Source organism: Xiphophorus maculatus, chromosome 2 (genome assembly GCF_002775205.1).
Source record: "Xiphophorus maculatus strain JP 163 A chromosome 2, X_maculatus-5.0-male, whole genome shotgun sequence".
Lineage (NCBI taxonomy): Eukaryota > Metazoa > Chordata > Actinopteri > Cyprinodontiformes > Poeciliidae > Xiphophorus > Xiphophorus maculatus.
The window spans coordinates 9,491,940-9,509,969 of NC_036444.1; the positions used below are offsets into that span (position 1 = coordinate 9,491,940).

General features: G+C 36.2%; 1 protein-coding gene across 5 annotated transcripts in view; it reads left to right on the forward strand.

Annotated features, from left to right (window-relative positions):
* Positions 1-18,030, forward strand: part of tln2 (talin 2) — a 108,776-nt gene that overhangs the window by 45,496 nt on the left and 45,250 nt on the right. For all 5 annotated transcript variants that reach the window (XM_005798236.2, XM_023346480.1, XM_023346490.1 and 2 more), the window contains exons 5-12: positions 269-424; positions 1,343-1,485; positions 10,942-11,069; positions 11,389-11,452; positions 11,615-11,719; positions 14,298-14,453; positions 16,232-16,333; positions 16,444-16,520. In XM_005798236.2, the coding sequence (XP_005798293.1) occupies positions 269-424; positions 1,343-1,485; positions 10,942-11,069; positions 11,389-11,452; positions 11,615-11,719; positions 14,298-14,453; positions 16,232-16,333; positions 16,444-16,520 (931 nt within the window). The remainder of the gene's footprint in view (positions 1-268; positions 425-1,342; positions 1,486-10,941; positions 11,070-11,388; positions 11,453-11,614; positions 11,720-14,297; positions 14,454-16,231; positions 16,334-16,443; positions 16,521-18,030) is intronic.

Consider the following 18,030-nt stretch of genomic DNA (forward strand, 5'->3'; position numbering starts at 1 on the left):
GAAGAGAAGGATGTATATCTGGCAGAAAGCTTTACTGGAAAATGTTTGTTTAGATGAGGGCTTTCTGCTTGGCTTCTTCTCTGCCTCTCATTGTGTTTTATTTTGCTGGCTTAGTACCAGCTTTCCTTCACTTTCCGCAGCAAAATGAAGACGAGATAATAAGAGAGTGAAGTTGAACTATGAGGGTGTTTCTCTATCAGTGTAGTAATTTTTGAAGAATGTTTTTTTAAGCGTAGTGTTGTCTGAGAGTGTTTGCTTAATTTTACAGGAATTACCAACTATGAGGAATATTCGCTGATACAGGAAGTTCCCGAAGACAAGAAGGAAGAGAGTACAGGAACGCTGAAGAAAGACAGGACCCTACTACTACGAGATGAAAGAAAAATGGAGAAACTAAAAGCCAAACTCCACACGGATGATGACTGTAAGTTTCATGTTCCAGATAGCGGTAGCATTTTACATGGCCCATATGACTCACTGCCCAGGTTGACATGGATTTCGGGGTGACACACAAATTGAAGAAGTGAAAAAGTCATCTGTTATTTGCTCCCGAAATTGAGTTTTGTGTTGCTTATTTACATATCTAGTCGATTGTGAGTAGGCATCATTTTGTCCTATATGCTGTTGGCAAATATGACTGTCACTGATGGCTAATGGTGTTTTAATATTCCTGTGCCTGTTGAAGTTCTGATTCACACCTTTCTATTTCACTTTAAATAAATTTAATCTGGGTTTCATATAGTCAGTTCAAAACCTAAGGTTATAAGACTAATGTAGCTTCTAATGGATTACTATGTAGTGCACAAAGAATCTTCAAAATATTTTGGTATATGATGGAGAGCTTGGATTATTCTAAGCTCGGTTGTTTTATTCTAAACAAACGAGGACTGCCCTCTTTGTTTTGAGTTTCACAATCAAAATAAAGATTTACTAACTCTCAAACTGTGCTTAAATTCACAATATGTTCAGTGCACAATTATGCAGTTTATGTTTGTTTAGTTTAACTATTTCAATTTTACAAGTGCTCCCCTGAATATTCAAACCTTGCCATGTAAAAACTCAAACTGTAAAATAGCCCTTTAATTTAGCACTGATAAGTCTCTCATAAATATATGCCTGCTTTAGCGTTGCTAGACATTACCCAGTTGCAGTATTTGCAGTAATAGCCTCTCTAGATTAAATTTGAAGTTTTTCATTTGTATTAATATCAATTTCTCATTTTTATACTTTTGAGTCAATTTAATAGTTAAAATCATCCAGCATTGAACTTATTTGTAAACTTAACTTATTTTTCTTTCATGTATTTGCATCTAGTAACAAACTGTATGTTTTGATTGGACAGTGAACTGGCTGGATCACAGCAGGACGTTCAGAGAGCAGGGAGTGGAAGAAAGTGAAACCTTGCTGCTCAGGCGCAAATTCTTCTATTCTGACCAGAACGTGGACTCTCGGGACCCGGTCCAGCTAAACCTGCTCTACGTTCAGGTAAACTCCATAAGGCTGCATCAATCTATTTTTGACAATTAATAATCAATTTAAACAGAGTTGGGGTTTTTTCCCCCTCAATAATAGTTAGCTCAGACACTTTGAAAAGACATATATGTTGTTTTTTCAGGCACTACATATTTAAAAATATACAATTCAAGGAATTGTTTTCTTTACACTGACCTTTGTATTTGTAGTTGCATCTACTGTACATTACTTCTTAATTAGAAAGTGTAAAATTTCATTTGCCGATTTGGTGTTTTAAATACCTGCAAAAGCAACAGAATTGAGACTTCTAATTTTGTTAATGCTTTTTTTTCTTTCTTTTTTTTTTGTTTGGCTTGTTTTTGTTTCACCTTGATTGGCATCAAAGTCCAATACAGCTGCCATGAATGATATTTTTCCCATAAACAAGTCTTAGCACTTTTTGCAATTTGTATCTTCATTAAATCATTGTTTTATGATTGGGTTAGGTTTCTTGTCATTCCCCAATCCAATGTCTGACTTCAGAGGTAATTAGAACACCTGTTAAGAAGCTGGTTTGTCCATTTTTACCAAACCCATAACAAAGGTTCAGCTGAAGGCAGCTCAAGTCATAAGGTACTTTTACCAGCAGATAATGTAACCTATTCTGTTTTTTATTCATTCTGCAGGATAGAGATTTGGATTATTTGATTACAGAATACCCCACAGCTGTTGCTATTTAAGATCAGTCTAAATAAATTACAGTTTTCAGCATAACTGCTATAGAATTTAAAAAAAACAAACACAAAAAACACATTTGTGCTCGGGGCGTATTGAGCTGAAATGTTACAGAGAATTATTGTCATTTATACAACCTTTGGATTAATCAGCTCCCTGGTTTACACTTACATTTGTATCTGCAGTGGTTACCAAGCCTGAATCTGCTGAAGACATGCCTTGAATTAAGATTGTGCCTACAAGATGGTAGATCGCCCACACATTCATGGTCTCTCAGCCGATAAGGGAAATGCTGCTGTTTGAGAAGAAATCTAACAGATTGCCAAGTTTGCCTTTTACTTGTGTTGTTGTGAGCTTTTAGCTTAGACACTGTACAATCTTCTTAAATGTTATGATTGGAACAATTTATTTACAATATAAACCACCATCTGATCACATTTTCTTTATAAGAGAGGGAAGGAGTGGAGTCCGGTGGCTCACAGTGCAGCGTGACATTGAATGTGGAGAAGCACTTATGAATGTTGGGCTAAAAAAAAGAGAGATTTGGTATGAGAAATCTGTTTGATTTTTTTTTTTTTTTTAAGATTTCCAGAAATTGTTACTGTTTGTATACTGTGTATAATAAACCAAATTACATTGGGAGTTCAAAAAGTTGTACAAGACATTGAGGGATGTATTGGCTTCAGATTTTTTAAAAATGTACAATAGTTATTAAATGCAGAGTTTGTTGAAACATTAGACATTTTATCAGGGTCTGAGTCCTTAACTTCGTTAGTTTTGATTTGGTTGGGACAAGATCTTCTTTTTTCACAGTACATTTGCAAAACAAATTTATTAAATGTTTACCTGCATTGGAAAACTTTAGTGTTAGATGACCAAAAGGTATTTTATCTGATTGATGTGAAAAACAGAACAATCTGTTCATCGCTCGGTCTTTTATCCTCTGCTTGTGAAAGATTGGACTGTGGAAGGTAAAAGTTCCTGGAGTGAAACCAAGTCACTTGAGGAGATTCCTCTCCTCAGCAACACTATTTGGTTCATAGTGTTATCAGGCCAGAAGGCTCAGATGGTTCTGGGTCATGATCTATAATCTCATGAATAAGGAATAGAATAAACGTTCTTCACTACCACAGAGCGGAGTAGCACCACATCCATCCATCTCCTACTCCATTCTACCATCACTATTTCATCATCTATTGAGCCAGGCCCCTGACCTCACCTAACAGATGGTTTGCATGGCACCCAACCTCAACCTCAACATTCCTTCTCACAAGTGGTGGACCCACGTTTAGGGGGCTTCCTGTTGGCCGCTGAACAGGCTGATCTCAGTTAAACTCCTAGAGTCAAATCTCTACAAACAGCTGCATGTTGTTGGGGCAACCCCATTCCACTCCATCCAACCTTTGTGGTCCCGATACCAGAACGGTACCCCTGTCTTGCTAATCTGGACAACAATCACCAAATTCTATTATCTCCCTTTGTTGAGAAGCTAACATTGGCAGGACTGACTTTAATCTAATTACTAATTACTGATTCACAAATGTGTGAATTTGTGATATGCACTGATTGCTGAACTACCAAGTTATTAGTTTTTGGTGTTTTTATCAAGTTGTTTTAAGGTCAAAACTGTAAGTTACAGAAAGCTAAAGGGCTTTATGAGCACTGTCAATTCAAGGAGACATTTTTATTTTGTGTATATTTTTACTGAGATTTGACTTAAGACAATATTTTGGCTACTTTCAAGTTTAAATATTTAGGTCTAAGAATGCAGATTTAAATTATATCATAAAAGGTTTATAGTATTCATCTTTTTTTTTCATTCTGTACATTGCTTCTTATGTTATAACATACAGTAGATATGCTGTAAAAGCATCCCATGTGCAAAGAGTACCTTAAAGCCTTCCTGAAAGAAAGAAAACCCCAAAACTCTCTCCAACATGAAATATGTATGGATACAGCTCGAAGGCTGTCTGTTGTATTGACACTACTCTGCAACTTTTTTAGAGTGATCTGATATAACAGAAGACTTCCTCATACAAAACCTTTCTGAAAGAAATACTTAGACATTGCTGACCTCTCTGTCAACAGATACATCTGATTCACTTGACCCTACCAGGACAGAACTTTCTGCCAACCAGACCTTTTCTTTTACTGATGGAAGAGCATTTTTTTTGTTTGGACCTGGTGTGGTCATCGGATGGTTCTAGTAGAGGAGCAAGTAGAATCTCGTATTGCGAATCCAAATGTGCTGTTCACACAAGCTTAATTTGTGAAATTTTAAACAAAAGTGCATATTCCAACTTTCTGAAAAGTTACTCCCTAATAAGCAATCTGGCCCCCTTTTGTGAAAATAAATGAGTGAAATAAGTTTTCTATCCTCCTTTCAGCCACTCTCATCAATCTGAAGAAAAGTTTTCTCACACTTCACCATCTGCTGTGAGATACTTTGAGAGTTTTCTTGCTTGCCAGTGGGTTTGAACTCACCACACAACATCTCAATGAGATGAAGAGCTGAGCTTTGACTGCAAATTCTTAACTCCCAGCCCGTTCTTGTGAATTTACTGGTATATTTAGGGTAATTGTCATGTTGTAGGAGCCAGTTCTGTTGATTTTGCTTGACATATTTTGCGTACAGTTTCACATTTTCCTCAAGTTCCCTCTTACACATGATAGAATTCATGATGATGATGGGCAGGGCCAACTTCTTTTAGCATCTTCCGGTATTCTTTCAGGGGAGATTTGCTGGACATTCCGACCTGGACATGTTTGAAGTTGCTTTAAATGTTCTCATCTTAGACTATTTTCTGCACAGTAAAATGACAGATTTCAAATTATTTTGAAACTTCTTTAAATTCCTCATCTAGAATCATTTTGTCTGGAAGTCGATAACAGTTCCGGAGTTTTTGTTCCAACAGTCAAGAGGACTAAAAGTCTGAGTTCCAAACATGACAATATTAAAACCTAGTGAATAACTATGTTCTATTCATCATCACCTTAATACACATATCTGGAATTAGCCATTTTTGGTAGAAATAAATGTGGGGGTTTCCTCATGTATTATTCAATAGAAAGGACTTTTCTTTGGATTTAGTTTGAGAATATTACTATTCTATTTCGGTATTGGTTAAATTTATATTGGATATACATTTGTCCAAATATGTTAAGCCATATATGCCCACTCTCATAGGGTGCCTTAGCTTTTTCCTAACTGTACAGTGTGTACTATATAATCTTCAATTCAGTCCTTGTTTTCCCTTTCTGCTTCTCTTACTTGCTGTTTCCATCCCTTCCAGTTTGCCCATCGTCATTCTCTCTCTGTTTCGCACTCATTCTGACACAGTTCCACACATCCCCACCCTCTCACGCTGGCACACATTACGGCACTATGTGCGCATCATGGTCTCCTCGCAGCACACTCATATTTCCTTTCACAACAACAGCTCCGCCCCCTGCCCTCCCATGCTCTTTCCCATCTATCTTTCCGTTGTTCTGTCTCTCACACACAGTTGGATTGTTGCACAGATCACAGAGACTATTCACATGGCTGTGGCACTAATTTGTCACTGTGTTAAAAGAACCAAATAGAAACAGAGGAGAGAAAATCTTTTAAAAAAGTGGAATATCTGAATGTGTTTACTGACTTTTTAATTTTTTATTTACTTTTTCAGAATTCCCATTTCTTAGAAATTCATTCAGACTTTTGATTGTCTGATCTCTGGTTTACATGAATCTTTGACTTGCCAGTAGACTGCCGGATTTAGCCAAATTTTTAACTCTACGAGCTGATCTAAAAACTTTGTTCAAAGCATTTTTTCTGGGCTTTATGCCAATAGAATTTGACTATTTTTCTCAAGCAAATAAAAATGATGACATTGTTGACATATTAAATTAGATTGACAGCTAACACAGTTAGCGTGTTTAACTTTATTAACTATAACAAAACCGTCCTTGTATTCCTCTGAGAAAGTTGTTCAGATTCATCCAAATCCAGCATGTTCCATGGCAAACAGTAAGTGACAAATGAGCACCTGAACTGACTGTTCCTTTCTCACCCTTCCTGTTATCTTCTTAATGTCCTATTATAATTACATATTAGACACTTGCGGATTGGTCAGTTAGTCAATATGACTCATGTTGGAGTAGGTGGTGTGAGAATTGATGCTGGATGTTTTTGTCTGAAAGGAGCAAAAACAACGTGAGCTGTTTTTATAAGTTTTTGATGCTCTTACCTCTCTCTGCATAATATTTAATACAAGTATTTCTTGATTTGAGAATATTAGAGTCATTGGGGCTGTGTTCATATGGTCACCTACTTGACACTGACATAATCTATTTCTTTCTGGTGCATACAAGGTTAAAATACAAGGTTAGTATAAAAATTTAACTAATTACTATTTGGTAAAAGGTCTCTTCTCAAGCTACACCTCAGCCATACATTATTTACAGCAATCAACAAGGTTTTGTCAGAATTCTTTCTGGGTTTTCAACAACTTTCATCAGCATTCTTCTGACATGAACCCAGTTTTTAACCATAGTATGATGATGTCACCACCGTCTGACAATTGCTACAATCTTTCATAGTTCAAAAAATTATATTGACTCCTCAAAACACTCTTTTTGTTATTTTTGCCAAGAAGCCAAACATTTGTCCAGTGAATCATATTTATGATTCAACTGACTTAACAGTCAAAATAAAGTTTTGAGAGAGTTTCTGTATTCAGGCTTTGGTACAAAACAAAAATTCAGAGAAACATTAAAATAACTTATAGAGACAAGGTAAAAGAGTCAGCAAAGTGTTACAAATAAAATTAAAATCCATCTTCAGCAAAAGAGGTATTAATGAAACCTTTTCCTCCTTACGTTCACATCATCTCAAAAATATTATCCCATTGCTTTTGAATATTACCAGAACACTGTTGGCTCATATGCACATTTTGTTGTACTTATGCAGTATCATATTTAGCAACACAGATGAAGTCATGCAAACTATTCACTAGGGGGCTGAGACTGCATAGCTCTACATTACTGCAATACTTTGGGCTCTAAAGATTGTAATGAAAGCAAATCTGCAGCCAGTAAATAATGCTGTGGCATGTATTCTTTAAAGGTGTGTCAGCGAAGCCTGCAGGGACGTAAGATAGCATCAACTACAGATCTAGCAAAGCAGTAGATACTAATTACTTACATTTATTATTCCACCAATCTTCTTGCTTTCAAAGATAAGAGGTGTTAAAGCAGCACAAGTAAGTTTTTTTTTATAACATGGTGGTGAAATACATTGAAAATGTCGGTTAAAAACCAGAGATGGAGAAGTAAAATGTGTTTTGGAAATATGTAGGGGACACACTCTGGAATAGCCACTTTTGCAAGTCTTTATGGTGTTAAATGTTTTACTCACAAATTGCAGCTCCTCTTCTGATATTCAAATATCTACTTGATCATAATCTTGGGGTTTCATAGTTTTAAATCCAACTTAAATTAACATTTTGCTTCTTGTAAACTCCCATTATTTTTAAATTTCAAGATCAGAGAAAACCTTTGTACTGTAAACTGACACCTAAAGCAACTGATAGGGTTTCCTTACCAAAGATTATATGACCAACTGACTTTGATTCTACAATACATGTGGAGGGATGTATGCAGTTCAATCTGAATGTGACTGGATTGATTTAGCAATAACTTGATTAATTTGAACTGAATTTTGAACAAAGAGGTCTCAATCTGTTGGAAGACGGATCTGTTTGCCATTGAAAGTGTCCTGGGATGATGTGTTTCATGATTCAGTGGAATATAAATAAAATTGAAATGAGCTGCATTATAATGAATTGAACTGTCCAGAAATCAAGACAGATAAGTGTTCCTATTTTCTCATTTTCATTTTTTAGCAGAACAGTCTTTAGTGTTGCAATATCATCCACAGATCTGTAATCTAACAAAGTTCAATTATTCAACAAGTTTTTACCATTTTCTAAGCATATTTGATTCTTTGAAAACTGAATATTTCAGCAAAGTAAGAGAAGACAATAGGATCAACATATTACTAATAATGCCATCAACCGTCATGTGATTCAGTTGACATATTCTTCTCTTTGCCATCATTTATTTTTGTAAAAGTATTTCAGTCTTTGCTCTGCTTGGTCGTGGTGTGCTGGTTGACCTCAGTGCTGGCGCCTTAGGCAGACTGTGTGTGTCACGGATCCTGATGTCTTATGCTTCACTCCTAATCATGCAGCTTGGTGAAAATGTTTTAAGATTCTGTCCTTACTGCCTTGCCTTGTCATTGCAAACCTTCGTATTCACCTGGATAATTTTAAGGTATCAAAATTCTTTGGAGTACAATAAACATTTGTTGTAGCTTTCAGCTATTTGCGTTAATATTTGCACAGGTATTCATTGTGACTATATACGTTCTGACACATCTCAGCAAGTATTTTTATCACCTACTGTGAAACACAACCTACATCTAGTGAACCTGCTCTGCGGCTACTTTCACTCCTCCAACCTCAATAACTAATCAAGCCAAGTTTAATTTTCTAGCTTTTAATCATCATACTAAATGAACACATATCACAGCATAAGTTTTAATTAACCTCCTCATAATCACAGCCCAGAATGCATACTAATCAGCCTACATCAGTTTTTACTTCTTGTATAAGTATTATTTTTAGAAATTGAAAATATCAATATTTATATCACATTTATCTAACTGTTCCTATGCGGTTTAGTAATATTTTTTTCTAAAAAATACAGAGACTCTAACTGTAATTTATACTTAAAGGCATCCTTCATCTATTTTTTTTTCTGAATCACATTAGTTACCTATTTTTTACCATCAATATTTTAGCTTCAAAAACCTGGACTCATTTTAAAAAAAAGAAAGAAAACGTGATAGACCAATATGAAAAGTTCATTACTGTGAAATGGAAGGAAAATGATAGTATAAAACATGTATTAAAAATAAAAATCTGAAACGTGTGATGTGTATTTGCATTCAGCTCCCCTGAGTCAAAATGTAGCCCCTTTTACTGCAGTTTCATCTACAAATGCTCTGGGGTGTGCCTCTACCAGCTTTGCACATCTAGAGACTGACCATTTTTGCCTGTTGTTTTTGAAAAAATAGGTTAATCTCAGCCTGATTGGATAGAAAGGATTTGTCAAAATCTGTTTTTTTTTTCTTCAGTCCCACAGATTCTCAACTGGTTTTATATCTGAATTTAGCCTTGGCCATTCTAACACAGGAACATGCTTTGTTCTAACATGAATATAGAATACGCCTGTAGCTGCATGTTTAGGGTCTTTGTCCAACTGAGAGTTGAACCTAGCAACACCCTGCCCCAAATTTGTGGTGTGCATTACTAATTTAGTGGTGTCATAGTCAAGGGCAGTAAATTTATTATTTGTAGTTATGAAAATAAAAACAGTTTATTTGCTTTCATTCATAACATAAAATCTTTTTAGAATACCTAAAAATATGGGGAAGTACAAATACACAATGAGTTAAAAGATGCAAAAATTTTGAGATGTATGAATACATTTTAGAAGCTTTGTTTTTTTTCTCTTCACATATTTTTCCCATTGTTTTTTATTTTATTTGCTAAATAATTTTCAAAGCACTTTGTACTCTGTGTCTGCAAGTCATACTTGCTGCAAAATGAGTGTCTCCTATTATTCCTAGCATCTTAATTTGTGTAACCCCTTCTAGTGATCAGTGCATATCAGTGTGAAAGGCATGTGTGAGGACTAATTTTAGCACATCTTCTTATGTTTGCCAAGAGCTTATGTGCTTCACAGTGAATTGCACTCGCGAAGGACATGATTGTGAGGAGAGGACATTGTTGTCCTCATTACAGCAGTAAGCTGCTGCTTAGGCTTTTATTGATGCAACAGGACGTAAGAATGAGCTGAGTCCACGCTGTGCACTGATATGCCAATGCTAAAAGCATAGATAGAGTCTCCCTCATTGTCAGCATGGCCTCTCAGCTCTTGAGGCCATTAAATTTGCAGCAGTGAACAAGAAAGGGAGAGTGAAGGAGAGCTGACTGCCCCCTGGAGAAACCAACGCACAGGGGAAACATTTGAAACGTGTCAACAAAGGCTTTTCTCTCCCCATCAAATTTGGAAGATATTGTAAAGAGTGTGGCTTTGAGACATGCCTCCTTTGCTAGCCAGGAAGAAAATTTCTTAATTAATTAATTTTCTTTGGAATTTAATTGGGGACCGACTGTTCTATAGAAAGACAATACAGTATAACACCATGTGCATTTCTCATCATAATGTAAGTGAAAATACAATTTTCCACAGATTGTAGTCTGATTTTACATTGTACACCTACACAACGTATTGTATAATTGTGAAGTGGATGAAATATGATGCACCCCCTTGAAATATATTTTACAGGTAAAAAATCTGAAAAGTGCGGTGTGCATTTTCTGTTCAGCAGCCCTCCTGGAGCTGTGTATCTCCACAACTCCTCAAAGAAGCAGCCAAGGGCCTCTTGACTGCTTCATTGACTAATTCTCTCTTTGCCCTCGCTGTTTGTTTTCATGGAAAGTGATAGATACAGGTGGAGAATCTCACAATTGCACAATCTTCAGACCAGATTGCCTCTAAGTCATTCATAGAGGGGCTTCTTTTAGAGTTCTGTTGAATGAATTTAGGATGGTACTGATGCTTTTTTAGTATTTTTTTATTTTTTTCATGAGATGTGTGTCTCATCTAATCCCTCTCTGCTCTCTGTCCTTGTGTCTCCTCCAGGCTAGGGATGATATATTGAATGGATCCCACCCTGTTTCCTTTGACAAAGCCTGTGAGTTTGCAGGGATACAGGCTCAGATCCAGTTTGGACCCCACGTGGAGCACAAACACAAGCCTGGATTCCTGGAGTAAGATTTTCTCATTTAAAAGATTAGTTTAAGCCACCATTCAGGAAAAGAAGAAGAAAAAAAAAACAATGTTAGTGTTTATTTATTTATTTTTTTATGTTCAGCTCAGAGCTGTATGGTAGTTATCGTCTCCTTCAGTACACACTCTTACCGCAGGGATTTCCTGCAGTGGAAAGCTCACGGCTGATGTCAGCTCTTACAACTGTTTTCTGAAACATAGATACAAAGAATGACCTCATATTTGGAGGTATGTTAAAAGGAAGGGAACTGGCTGCCTGCTAACTGAGTAACTATGCAAACATTCAATTTATCTTTCCAGCCTGAAAGAGTTCCTCCCTAAAGAGTACATCAAGCAACGAGGGTCTGAGAAGAAAATATTCCAAGTATGTGTTGAGTGTCATAAGTGTTGCATTTCTGAAATATATTGTCTTCAGAACGCCTCAGAAATTCCAGCTATTTTGTCAATCAAGAAACTACTCACATAAAATGTAGACCACAGCATTTAAAAACTGTTTTGCAATGTCGTAACTGTTGTTTTCTTCCAGGAACATAAAAACTGTGGAGAAATGTCAGAAATTGAAGGCAAAGTGAAGTATGTGAAGCTTGCCAGGTCTCTGCCAACATATGGAGTGTCCTTCTTCCTCGTCAAGGTAAGAGCTAAAATATTGCGAAATCAATCCATGAAAGTTTTAAATATGTGCAAAAAATTATTTTCACTCATACTTTGCATTTTTCAAATTATTTTGTAGCTTAAGATATATTTATTACTGTTTTTAATCATTACTGTGCTTTGCCGCAGTGGATGAAAGTATCTTGCAAAAGTATTCATACAACTACACCTTGGCCACATTTTTTCATGTTAAAATCACAAATATCAATGGATTTTTCTCTATTGAGATTTCATGTGAAGACCAAGAAAGAGAGATTTATAACTCCGGTGGAAAAATCTGTCTACGGGAAAATTACTAATCAAGCACTTCCACATTTTGGCCCTTGTGGAAGAATGACAAGAAGAAAGTTACTGTTGAAAGAAATCCATAAGAGTTCCTATTTGCTGGTTGGATTTAGCTAAGACCAAAACATAGCTTTTTTGACCTTCGGATTTTCCTTAGGAAGGAAAGGGAATCTAGTCATAGGTAAAAAGGAGACAGAAGGAGGTAAACACAGGGCAATCCTGTAAACAAAGGCATAATCATGTGTTGCAATTGTCCGATCACAGTCCAGCCTAAATTTGTGGCAAGAACTGAAAGCTGATGTTCACAGACACTCTCAATTCAAAATGACTAAGCTGAAGTACTTTTATAAACCACAGGCAAAGTGTTCAATCTCTAGAGATGCAACGCTGGTATGGACATACCACAAAATATATTTATTATACTTGATATATTATATAAGGAGGAAAAAAAGAAAATTAGTTTTCTTCCACTTCACAACTGTGCATTGCTTTGTGCTGATCAATCACATAAAACCCTATGTGATTGACCACATACGGTTTTGGGTTGAATACTTTTACTTTTTCTTTGTCAATAGGTTTTTGTCATGCATTCTGTTTGTGTTTCAGGTGTTTACTTTTAATTAGCATAATAAATAATCTTGTTAAAGATTAAGTTTAACAGGTGGGATTACATCGTTCATTGTAATCCAGACCAAATATATACAGTAGATAATGCCAGAGTTGTCATGTTATTGTAATTGACCAGTGCCAGTTAAGCGTAGGCATGTAATGTCACTATTGCAGCAACCGTCCGCTTTGATTATGAAGTATTAGATACTCTCTGTGATAGCCTGTGTGCTTAAACAGGTATGGAGGCAAGCTGGCAGCACCTACAGTCCCAGATAGGGACTGTAGGTAAATAGAATAAGCCTTCTATTTATTACGTCAAATAGAAGGCTTATGAGTAGAAGCTTGTAACAATAGCTGTTCTGTTCTGCTCTAGTTTTATAGTGGAAGTGGAATGGAAAAACAGCAAATGAACAGAATAAAGTTTGCAAGCAAACGAGTGTTTTCTGACAGCACTCCCATTTTGTCACATATTTGTGAAATAAAGGGGGCAAAGCCAGAAGGAGCATAGTTTTGATGGATAATAAATTACATTTTTAGCTTGATGGTTAAAGCTCACGGCTGGGTTCAAGCAATTTGTCTGTATGCTGTGATGGAAACGTGTATGCACAAGCGCTGCCTGTGTTCAAAGGGAAGAGGTAGTGATGGAGATTTCAAGACTCTGCTAAATAATTTACTCTCGCTGCACTCAGCTGTTGATGTTTGCAAAAGGAAAAGCGCAGGCCTGGCATTGTTGGAGTGTTTTTCTGGAACCCGCCATTTCTCATCTGTGAGTCTTTAATCACTGCAGTTTTTCGGAGGCCAAAAGCTTTGTATTGTTGTAAACACACAAACACAAAGAGGAAAAAAAATTACAGTTCCCGAAAGTAATTGCACTCATTCAGTTATGTGTGCTAAATGTAGGTTTGCTGCAGTCATGTGTGCTGGTGTGTATGCTGCAAATGCCTTAATTGCATTTTCTTGCTCAGGCATGTTAATCTAAATGACACAATAAATCATTTTTCCACTTTAAATTAGAAAGGAACTGTTTGAATGAAGCCTTGAAAATTATGATGTTTAAATAATGGAACCTGAAACAATCAACGCTTGCATAAATATGGAAAGGACACTAGTATAATGTTATCTGCCCTTGGGTTTAAGGGCCCTCCAAATAAGATGTGTTCTGGGTTTGTGCTATTGTCTAAAGTTCTGACCCTGTGATAAAGCGAAACGAATGTTTCCCTCTTTCTATATATATACAGCATATATATAAATAAATATGACCTTTGCATCTCCACCACACTGCTCATTTTTTCATCTTCTCCACCTCTGAAGGGCAGCTAAGTTTACGTTCAGTGTTTGAAGTGAGTTGTGATAGATTTTCAGTGGGCAGCAGAGCTGGTGGAGGCTCCATGCTGCTGTGCTGACAGTGACTTAAACCTTTGGAGACCCTGTTCAATAAAGCAGCAGTTAAACAAGCCAGAGCAGTTCGGGTCACTTCGCAGCTTCCCTCCCCCACTTCAACCATTTGAAGCTCAGAGAAACAGATCCAACATCTGTATTACAGCAGCAGCAGCTGAATGGCACCAGTATTTTTGCATTTTTATCTTGCATGAATCATCTGTGTAGGTGTCTAGCTGAGTTGTTTTTTTTTTCTCTTTTTTTGACTGATGTTTTCCTTTTGACAGGAAAAGATGAAGGGTAAAAATAAGCTGGTCCCAAGGCTGCTGGGGATAACCAAAGAGTCAGTGATGCGAGTGGATGAGAAGACGAAGGATGTGGTACAGGAATGGCCCCTGACAACAGTCAAGAGATGGGCAGCCTCCCCGAAGAGTTTTACTTTGGTACAGTGGGACTGACTGTGCAAGTCCTCAGCACTATTTTCAGACCGCTCCTAATCTTAAACAGTGGGGAAATAAAAAGAAATGCCAATGCTTTTCTCTGTAAATATACTTAAAATAGCCTGTTGGTGTGGAATTTACATCACATGTCTGTAACAACTCATGTAATCTAGGTGAACAAACACAATCAGGCAAATTTGATTGGGAATTATGTGAAAGAAAATGAAAAGATACAGGGAATAAGTGCAGTGCTAATTATGTCAGCTGCTTCAGTCCTACATAATGGCCTTTGAAAAGGTTTCTCATTACCAAAGTATTGCTCAAGAAGCATACTATGGTGAGTATAGCATTAAAAACACTCATAATTCTGACCTTTTTGCAAACATACATCAGTCAAACCAAGAATGTTGAAAAGGTCTTAGTTATAATGTGATTGAGCTACAATAACGTTATGCACTGCAGATGATGATCCTGCAATTGCTAAACTATGTCCAAATCCAATGTTTATGACTATGAAACTATTATGATGACATGGTTTTTTAGAAGCAAGTCAATAAATGTCAAAATAATGCAATTTAAAATTAAATGTTCTCATTTTGCCAGCTTAGAACATTTATCCTGTTAAGCTAAATATAAACTTCCCCATCTTAGTGCATATTGGAAATGTTGATGTAGGCATCTGCCAGCAGTCGATGGTATACTCCTTTAAAACACTATTCTCATGTTCAACACTCTTTCATTATCACAGCCTGATGACATCAGGGTGGGGTGAGTTCTCTGTACTTCTCTAAATGTAATGTTCAGTTAGAGAAAGTCAATCAGATGACAGACAATGATGGAATGACTGCAGGGGAATGATGCAGACTCTAAAACACAAAAAATCTCATGCAAAGGGGTACAGTCTTAAACAATATCATTTAAACCTCTGAATGCTCCAAGAAGATTATCAGGAACCTTGAGCAGCGCATACCCAAAATCCCAGCTGAAGTTGTCAGTAACAAATTTTTTTTATTGACTAAACTTCATGTGTGTTCAATACATAATCTATTTTTACACACATTTATAAGGTCATCTAGATATGTTAAATTAATTGAATGATTACCAATGTCTGATGTGAACTCCATATTACCGACCCCATTAGAAATTTACTTCTCTATTTCTCATTCTCTCTGTTTTATGCATACATTCAAATGCATAGTGGTATTGCATTATATGCTATAAGATATATTAAAATGTAACATTTTCACAATGCTAGACAGCTGTTATGTTGGAGTTAACAATAAGCTAAAGGGGGAGAATGAGCAGAATTTAGATGAATTATATATCTAAAAAATGGTTTTCTTTTAAATCTTATAGTTGTTTTCCTCCGCTGCTGGATGGGCTTAGTTCATTGAAAGATTAATAGAAAATGCAAATTAAAAAAACAACAAAAAAAGAACTTCTAAGGTATGTTTGCCAGCATTCATTTAAAATAAAAATACTAACTCTTGTGTTTCTACTGAGTGCTTTGAAGTAAGAACTTTTCAGATCCACTACATCTCACATGAAATCAACTCTTTGGAGAAATAGGATGTTCTACAGAAGCCAGTCTTTTTCCTTGAGAGTCGGAAATGATGAAAGTACTGCCAAATTTATTCAGACCCTAACCCTTAGTGATGCATTTTTTTAATCTGAACACATTTGCACACTTCCTTCCTCCAGTTGAAGCTAAATTATTTTTGCATTAAGACAGATGACAATACACTGTAGCATAATAACACTGTTTCTCTTGTTTTAAAAAGGATTTTGGAGAATATCAGGAAAGTTACTACTCTGTCCAGACAACAGAAGGTGAACAGATATCCCAGCTTATTGCAGGATACATTGACATCATCCTTAAAAAGGTAAGAGCATAAAAAAGGAAGCCTTATTTAAATTACTGCAATGTTTCTGTGCATTCCAAGAGTCTCTTCAAACAATCAACAGTGCTTGCTGTTCTGTCTTTCCAATGCAGAAGCAGAGTAAGGACCGATTTGGCCTTGAGGGGGACGAGGAATCCACAATGCTGGAGGAATCTGTTTCCCCAAAGAAGTAAGTACTGGTTGTACTAATCCCTGTAGATACTGACCATTCTTATTTACAAACATACTGCATTGTGGTGAGTCTTGATGCATTTGTGTCTTGCTGCTTAATTGCCTGTGTATTTATAGTTATAGAAAGAGAGATATGTCAGACTTAAACAAACACAACCCTATGGATTTCAAGATAGTTTTATGAAATGTGTTTTTTTCAGTTTGTTAGTAGAAAGTCTGTCAGATTAAGACCATTTAAGTATTGCATAACGGACAAAATAAGCTGCATCATTTGTAAGTTAAGAAATAAAACATAAATTATGTTATTAATACCAGTTTATTAAACCAGTCATTCCCACTGTTAGTGTCTGGTCCACTTGCACTAACCCAGCCACAAATTGTTAAAGTAAATAAATAGTGTTAATAAGTCTAATAAACAGTTATGGCAACATTGATTTATAAAGATCATCTCATCTTGGTGTTTTACAAAACCAAGAGTATGATCCTAACTGTAGTTGAGCCACTGAAATAAAAGCATGTTTTATTCTGTATTTAGACTCTGTTTCTTCTCATTTTACTTTCAGAACTCCTACACACTAATGAAAAAGTAGAATAGAAAAAGAAATTTTTCCTGCTCACCTTTTCTTTCATCGTTCAGTCTCTTCTACCTGAGGAGATAATTAGGATGCTACATATAAATGGATTCTTGAGACAAACGTTATTTATTTAGGATGTGCTTTTTTCCAAGCTGGAACGTTGAGTGAGAAATATTCACATTTCTGTAAAATCATTTTGTGTTCCTAGCTGGTTTAAAAAGAGATGCTAAATGGTACCACATTTTTATGAGTAATGGATGAATATATATCTTGGTCTTATCTATATTATGAAAAGTCTCATCTCCCTGCAGTCTTCTCTCCTCCTGTCGGGAGGCATAGAAGCATAAACAATGAAGACATCCATGTTTAGTAAGATTGATTTCGGGGTCAGACGCACAAGGATGGTGTAGAGAGGAGGCAGGAAAAAGCTTCACTGCAATCGTGAGACAATCTATCTCTACATTTGGGTTTATGGTCTCCTACAGAACTGGAGTGTGAATGAGAAGTGGAGATTGAAAAATGTATTATCAGTGGAAATTCACATGGCTCCTGTTGAAACTACTCTCTGATAAAATATGCTGTCATATTTCCCCATGTGCATGCACCAGCTGACTCATGTTGAAGTTTCCATTGCAAAAACATAATTGATGCATTTCGAAACAAGCTGTAATTAACCAATGGAGTCGGGAGCATCTGCTGAGTTGGACATGAAAACCCGTTTTTCTGCAGTACTCTCTCTGTCGAGGCCTACTCATTGTGAGAATGATTGTTGGTGCGTGACCATTGTTGTGCACTAATTATCATTTTGTATGTTTTCTGGTCTAAATCAATCTCTGGGATATTATCAAAAACATTAACATATTCATTTGATTGAACACCATTGACTGCTTAAGTATTTATTTCCCTTTACATTTTCCACCTTACACACAACTA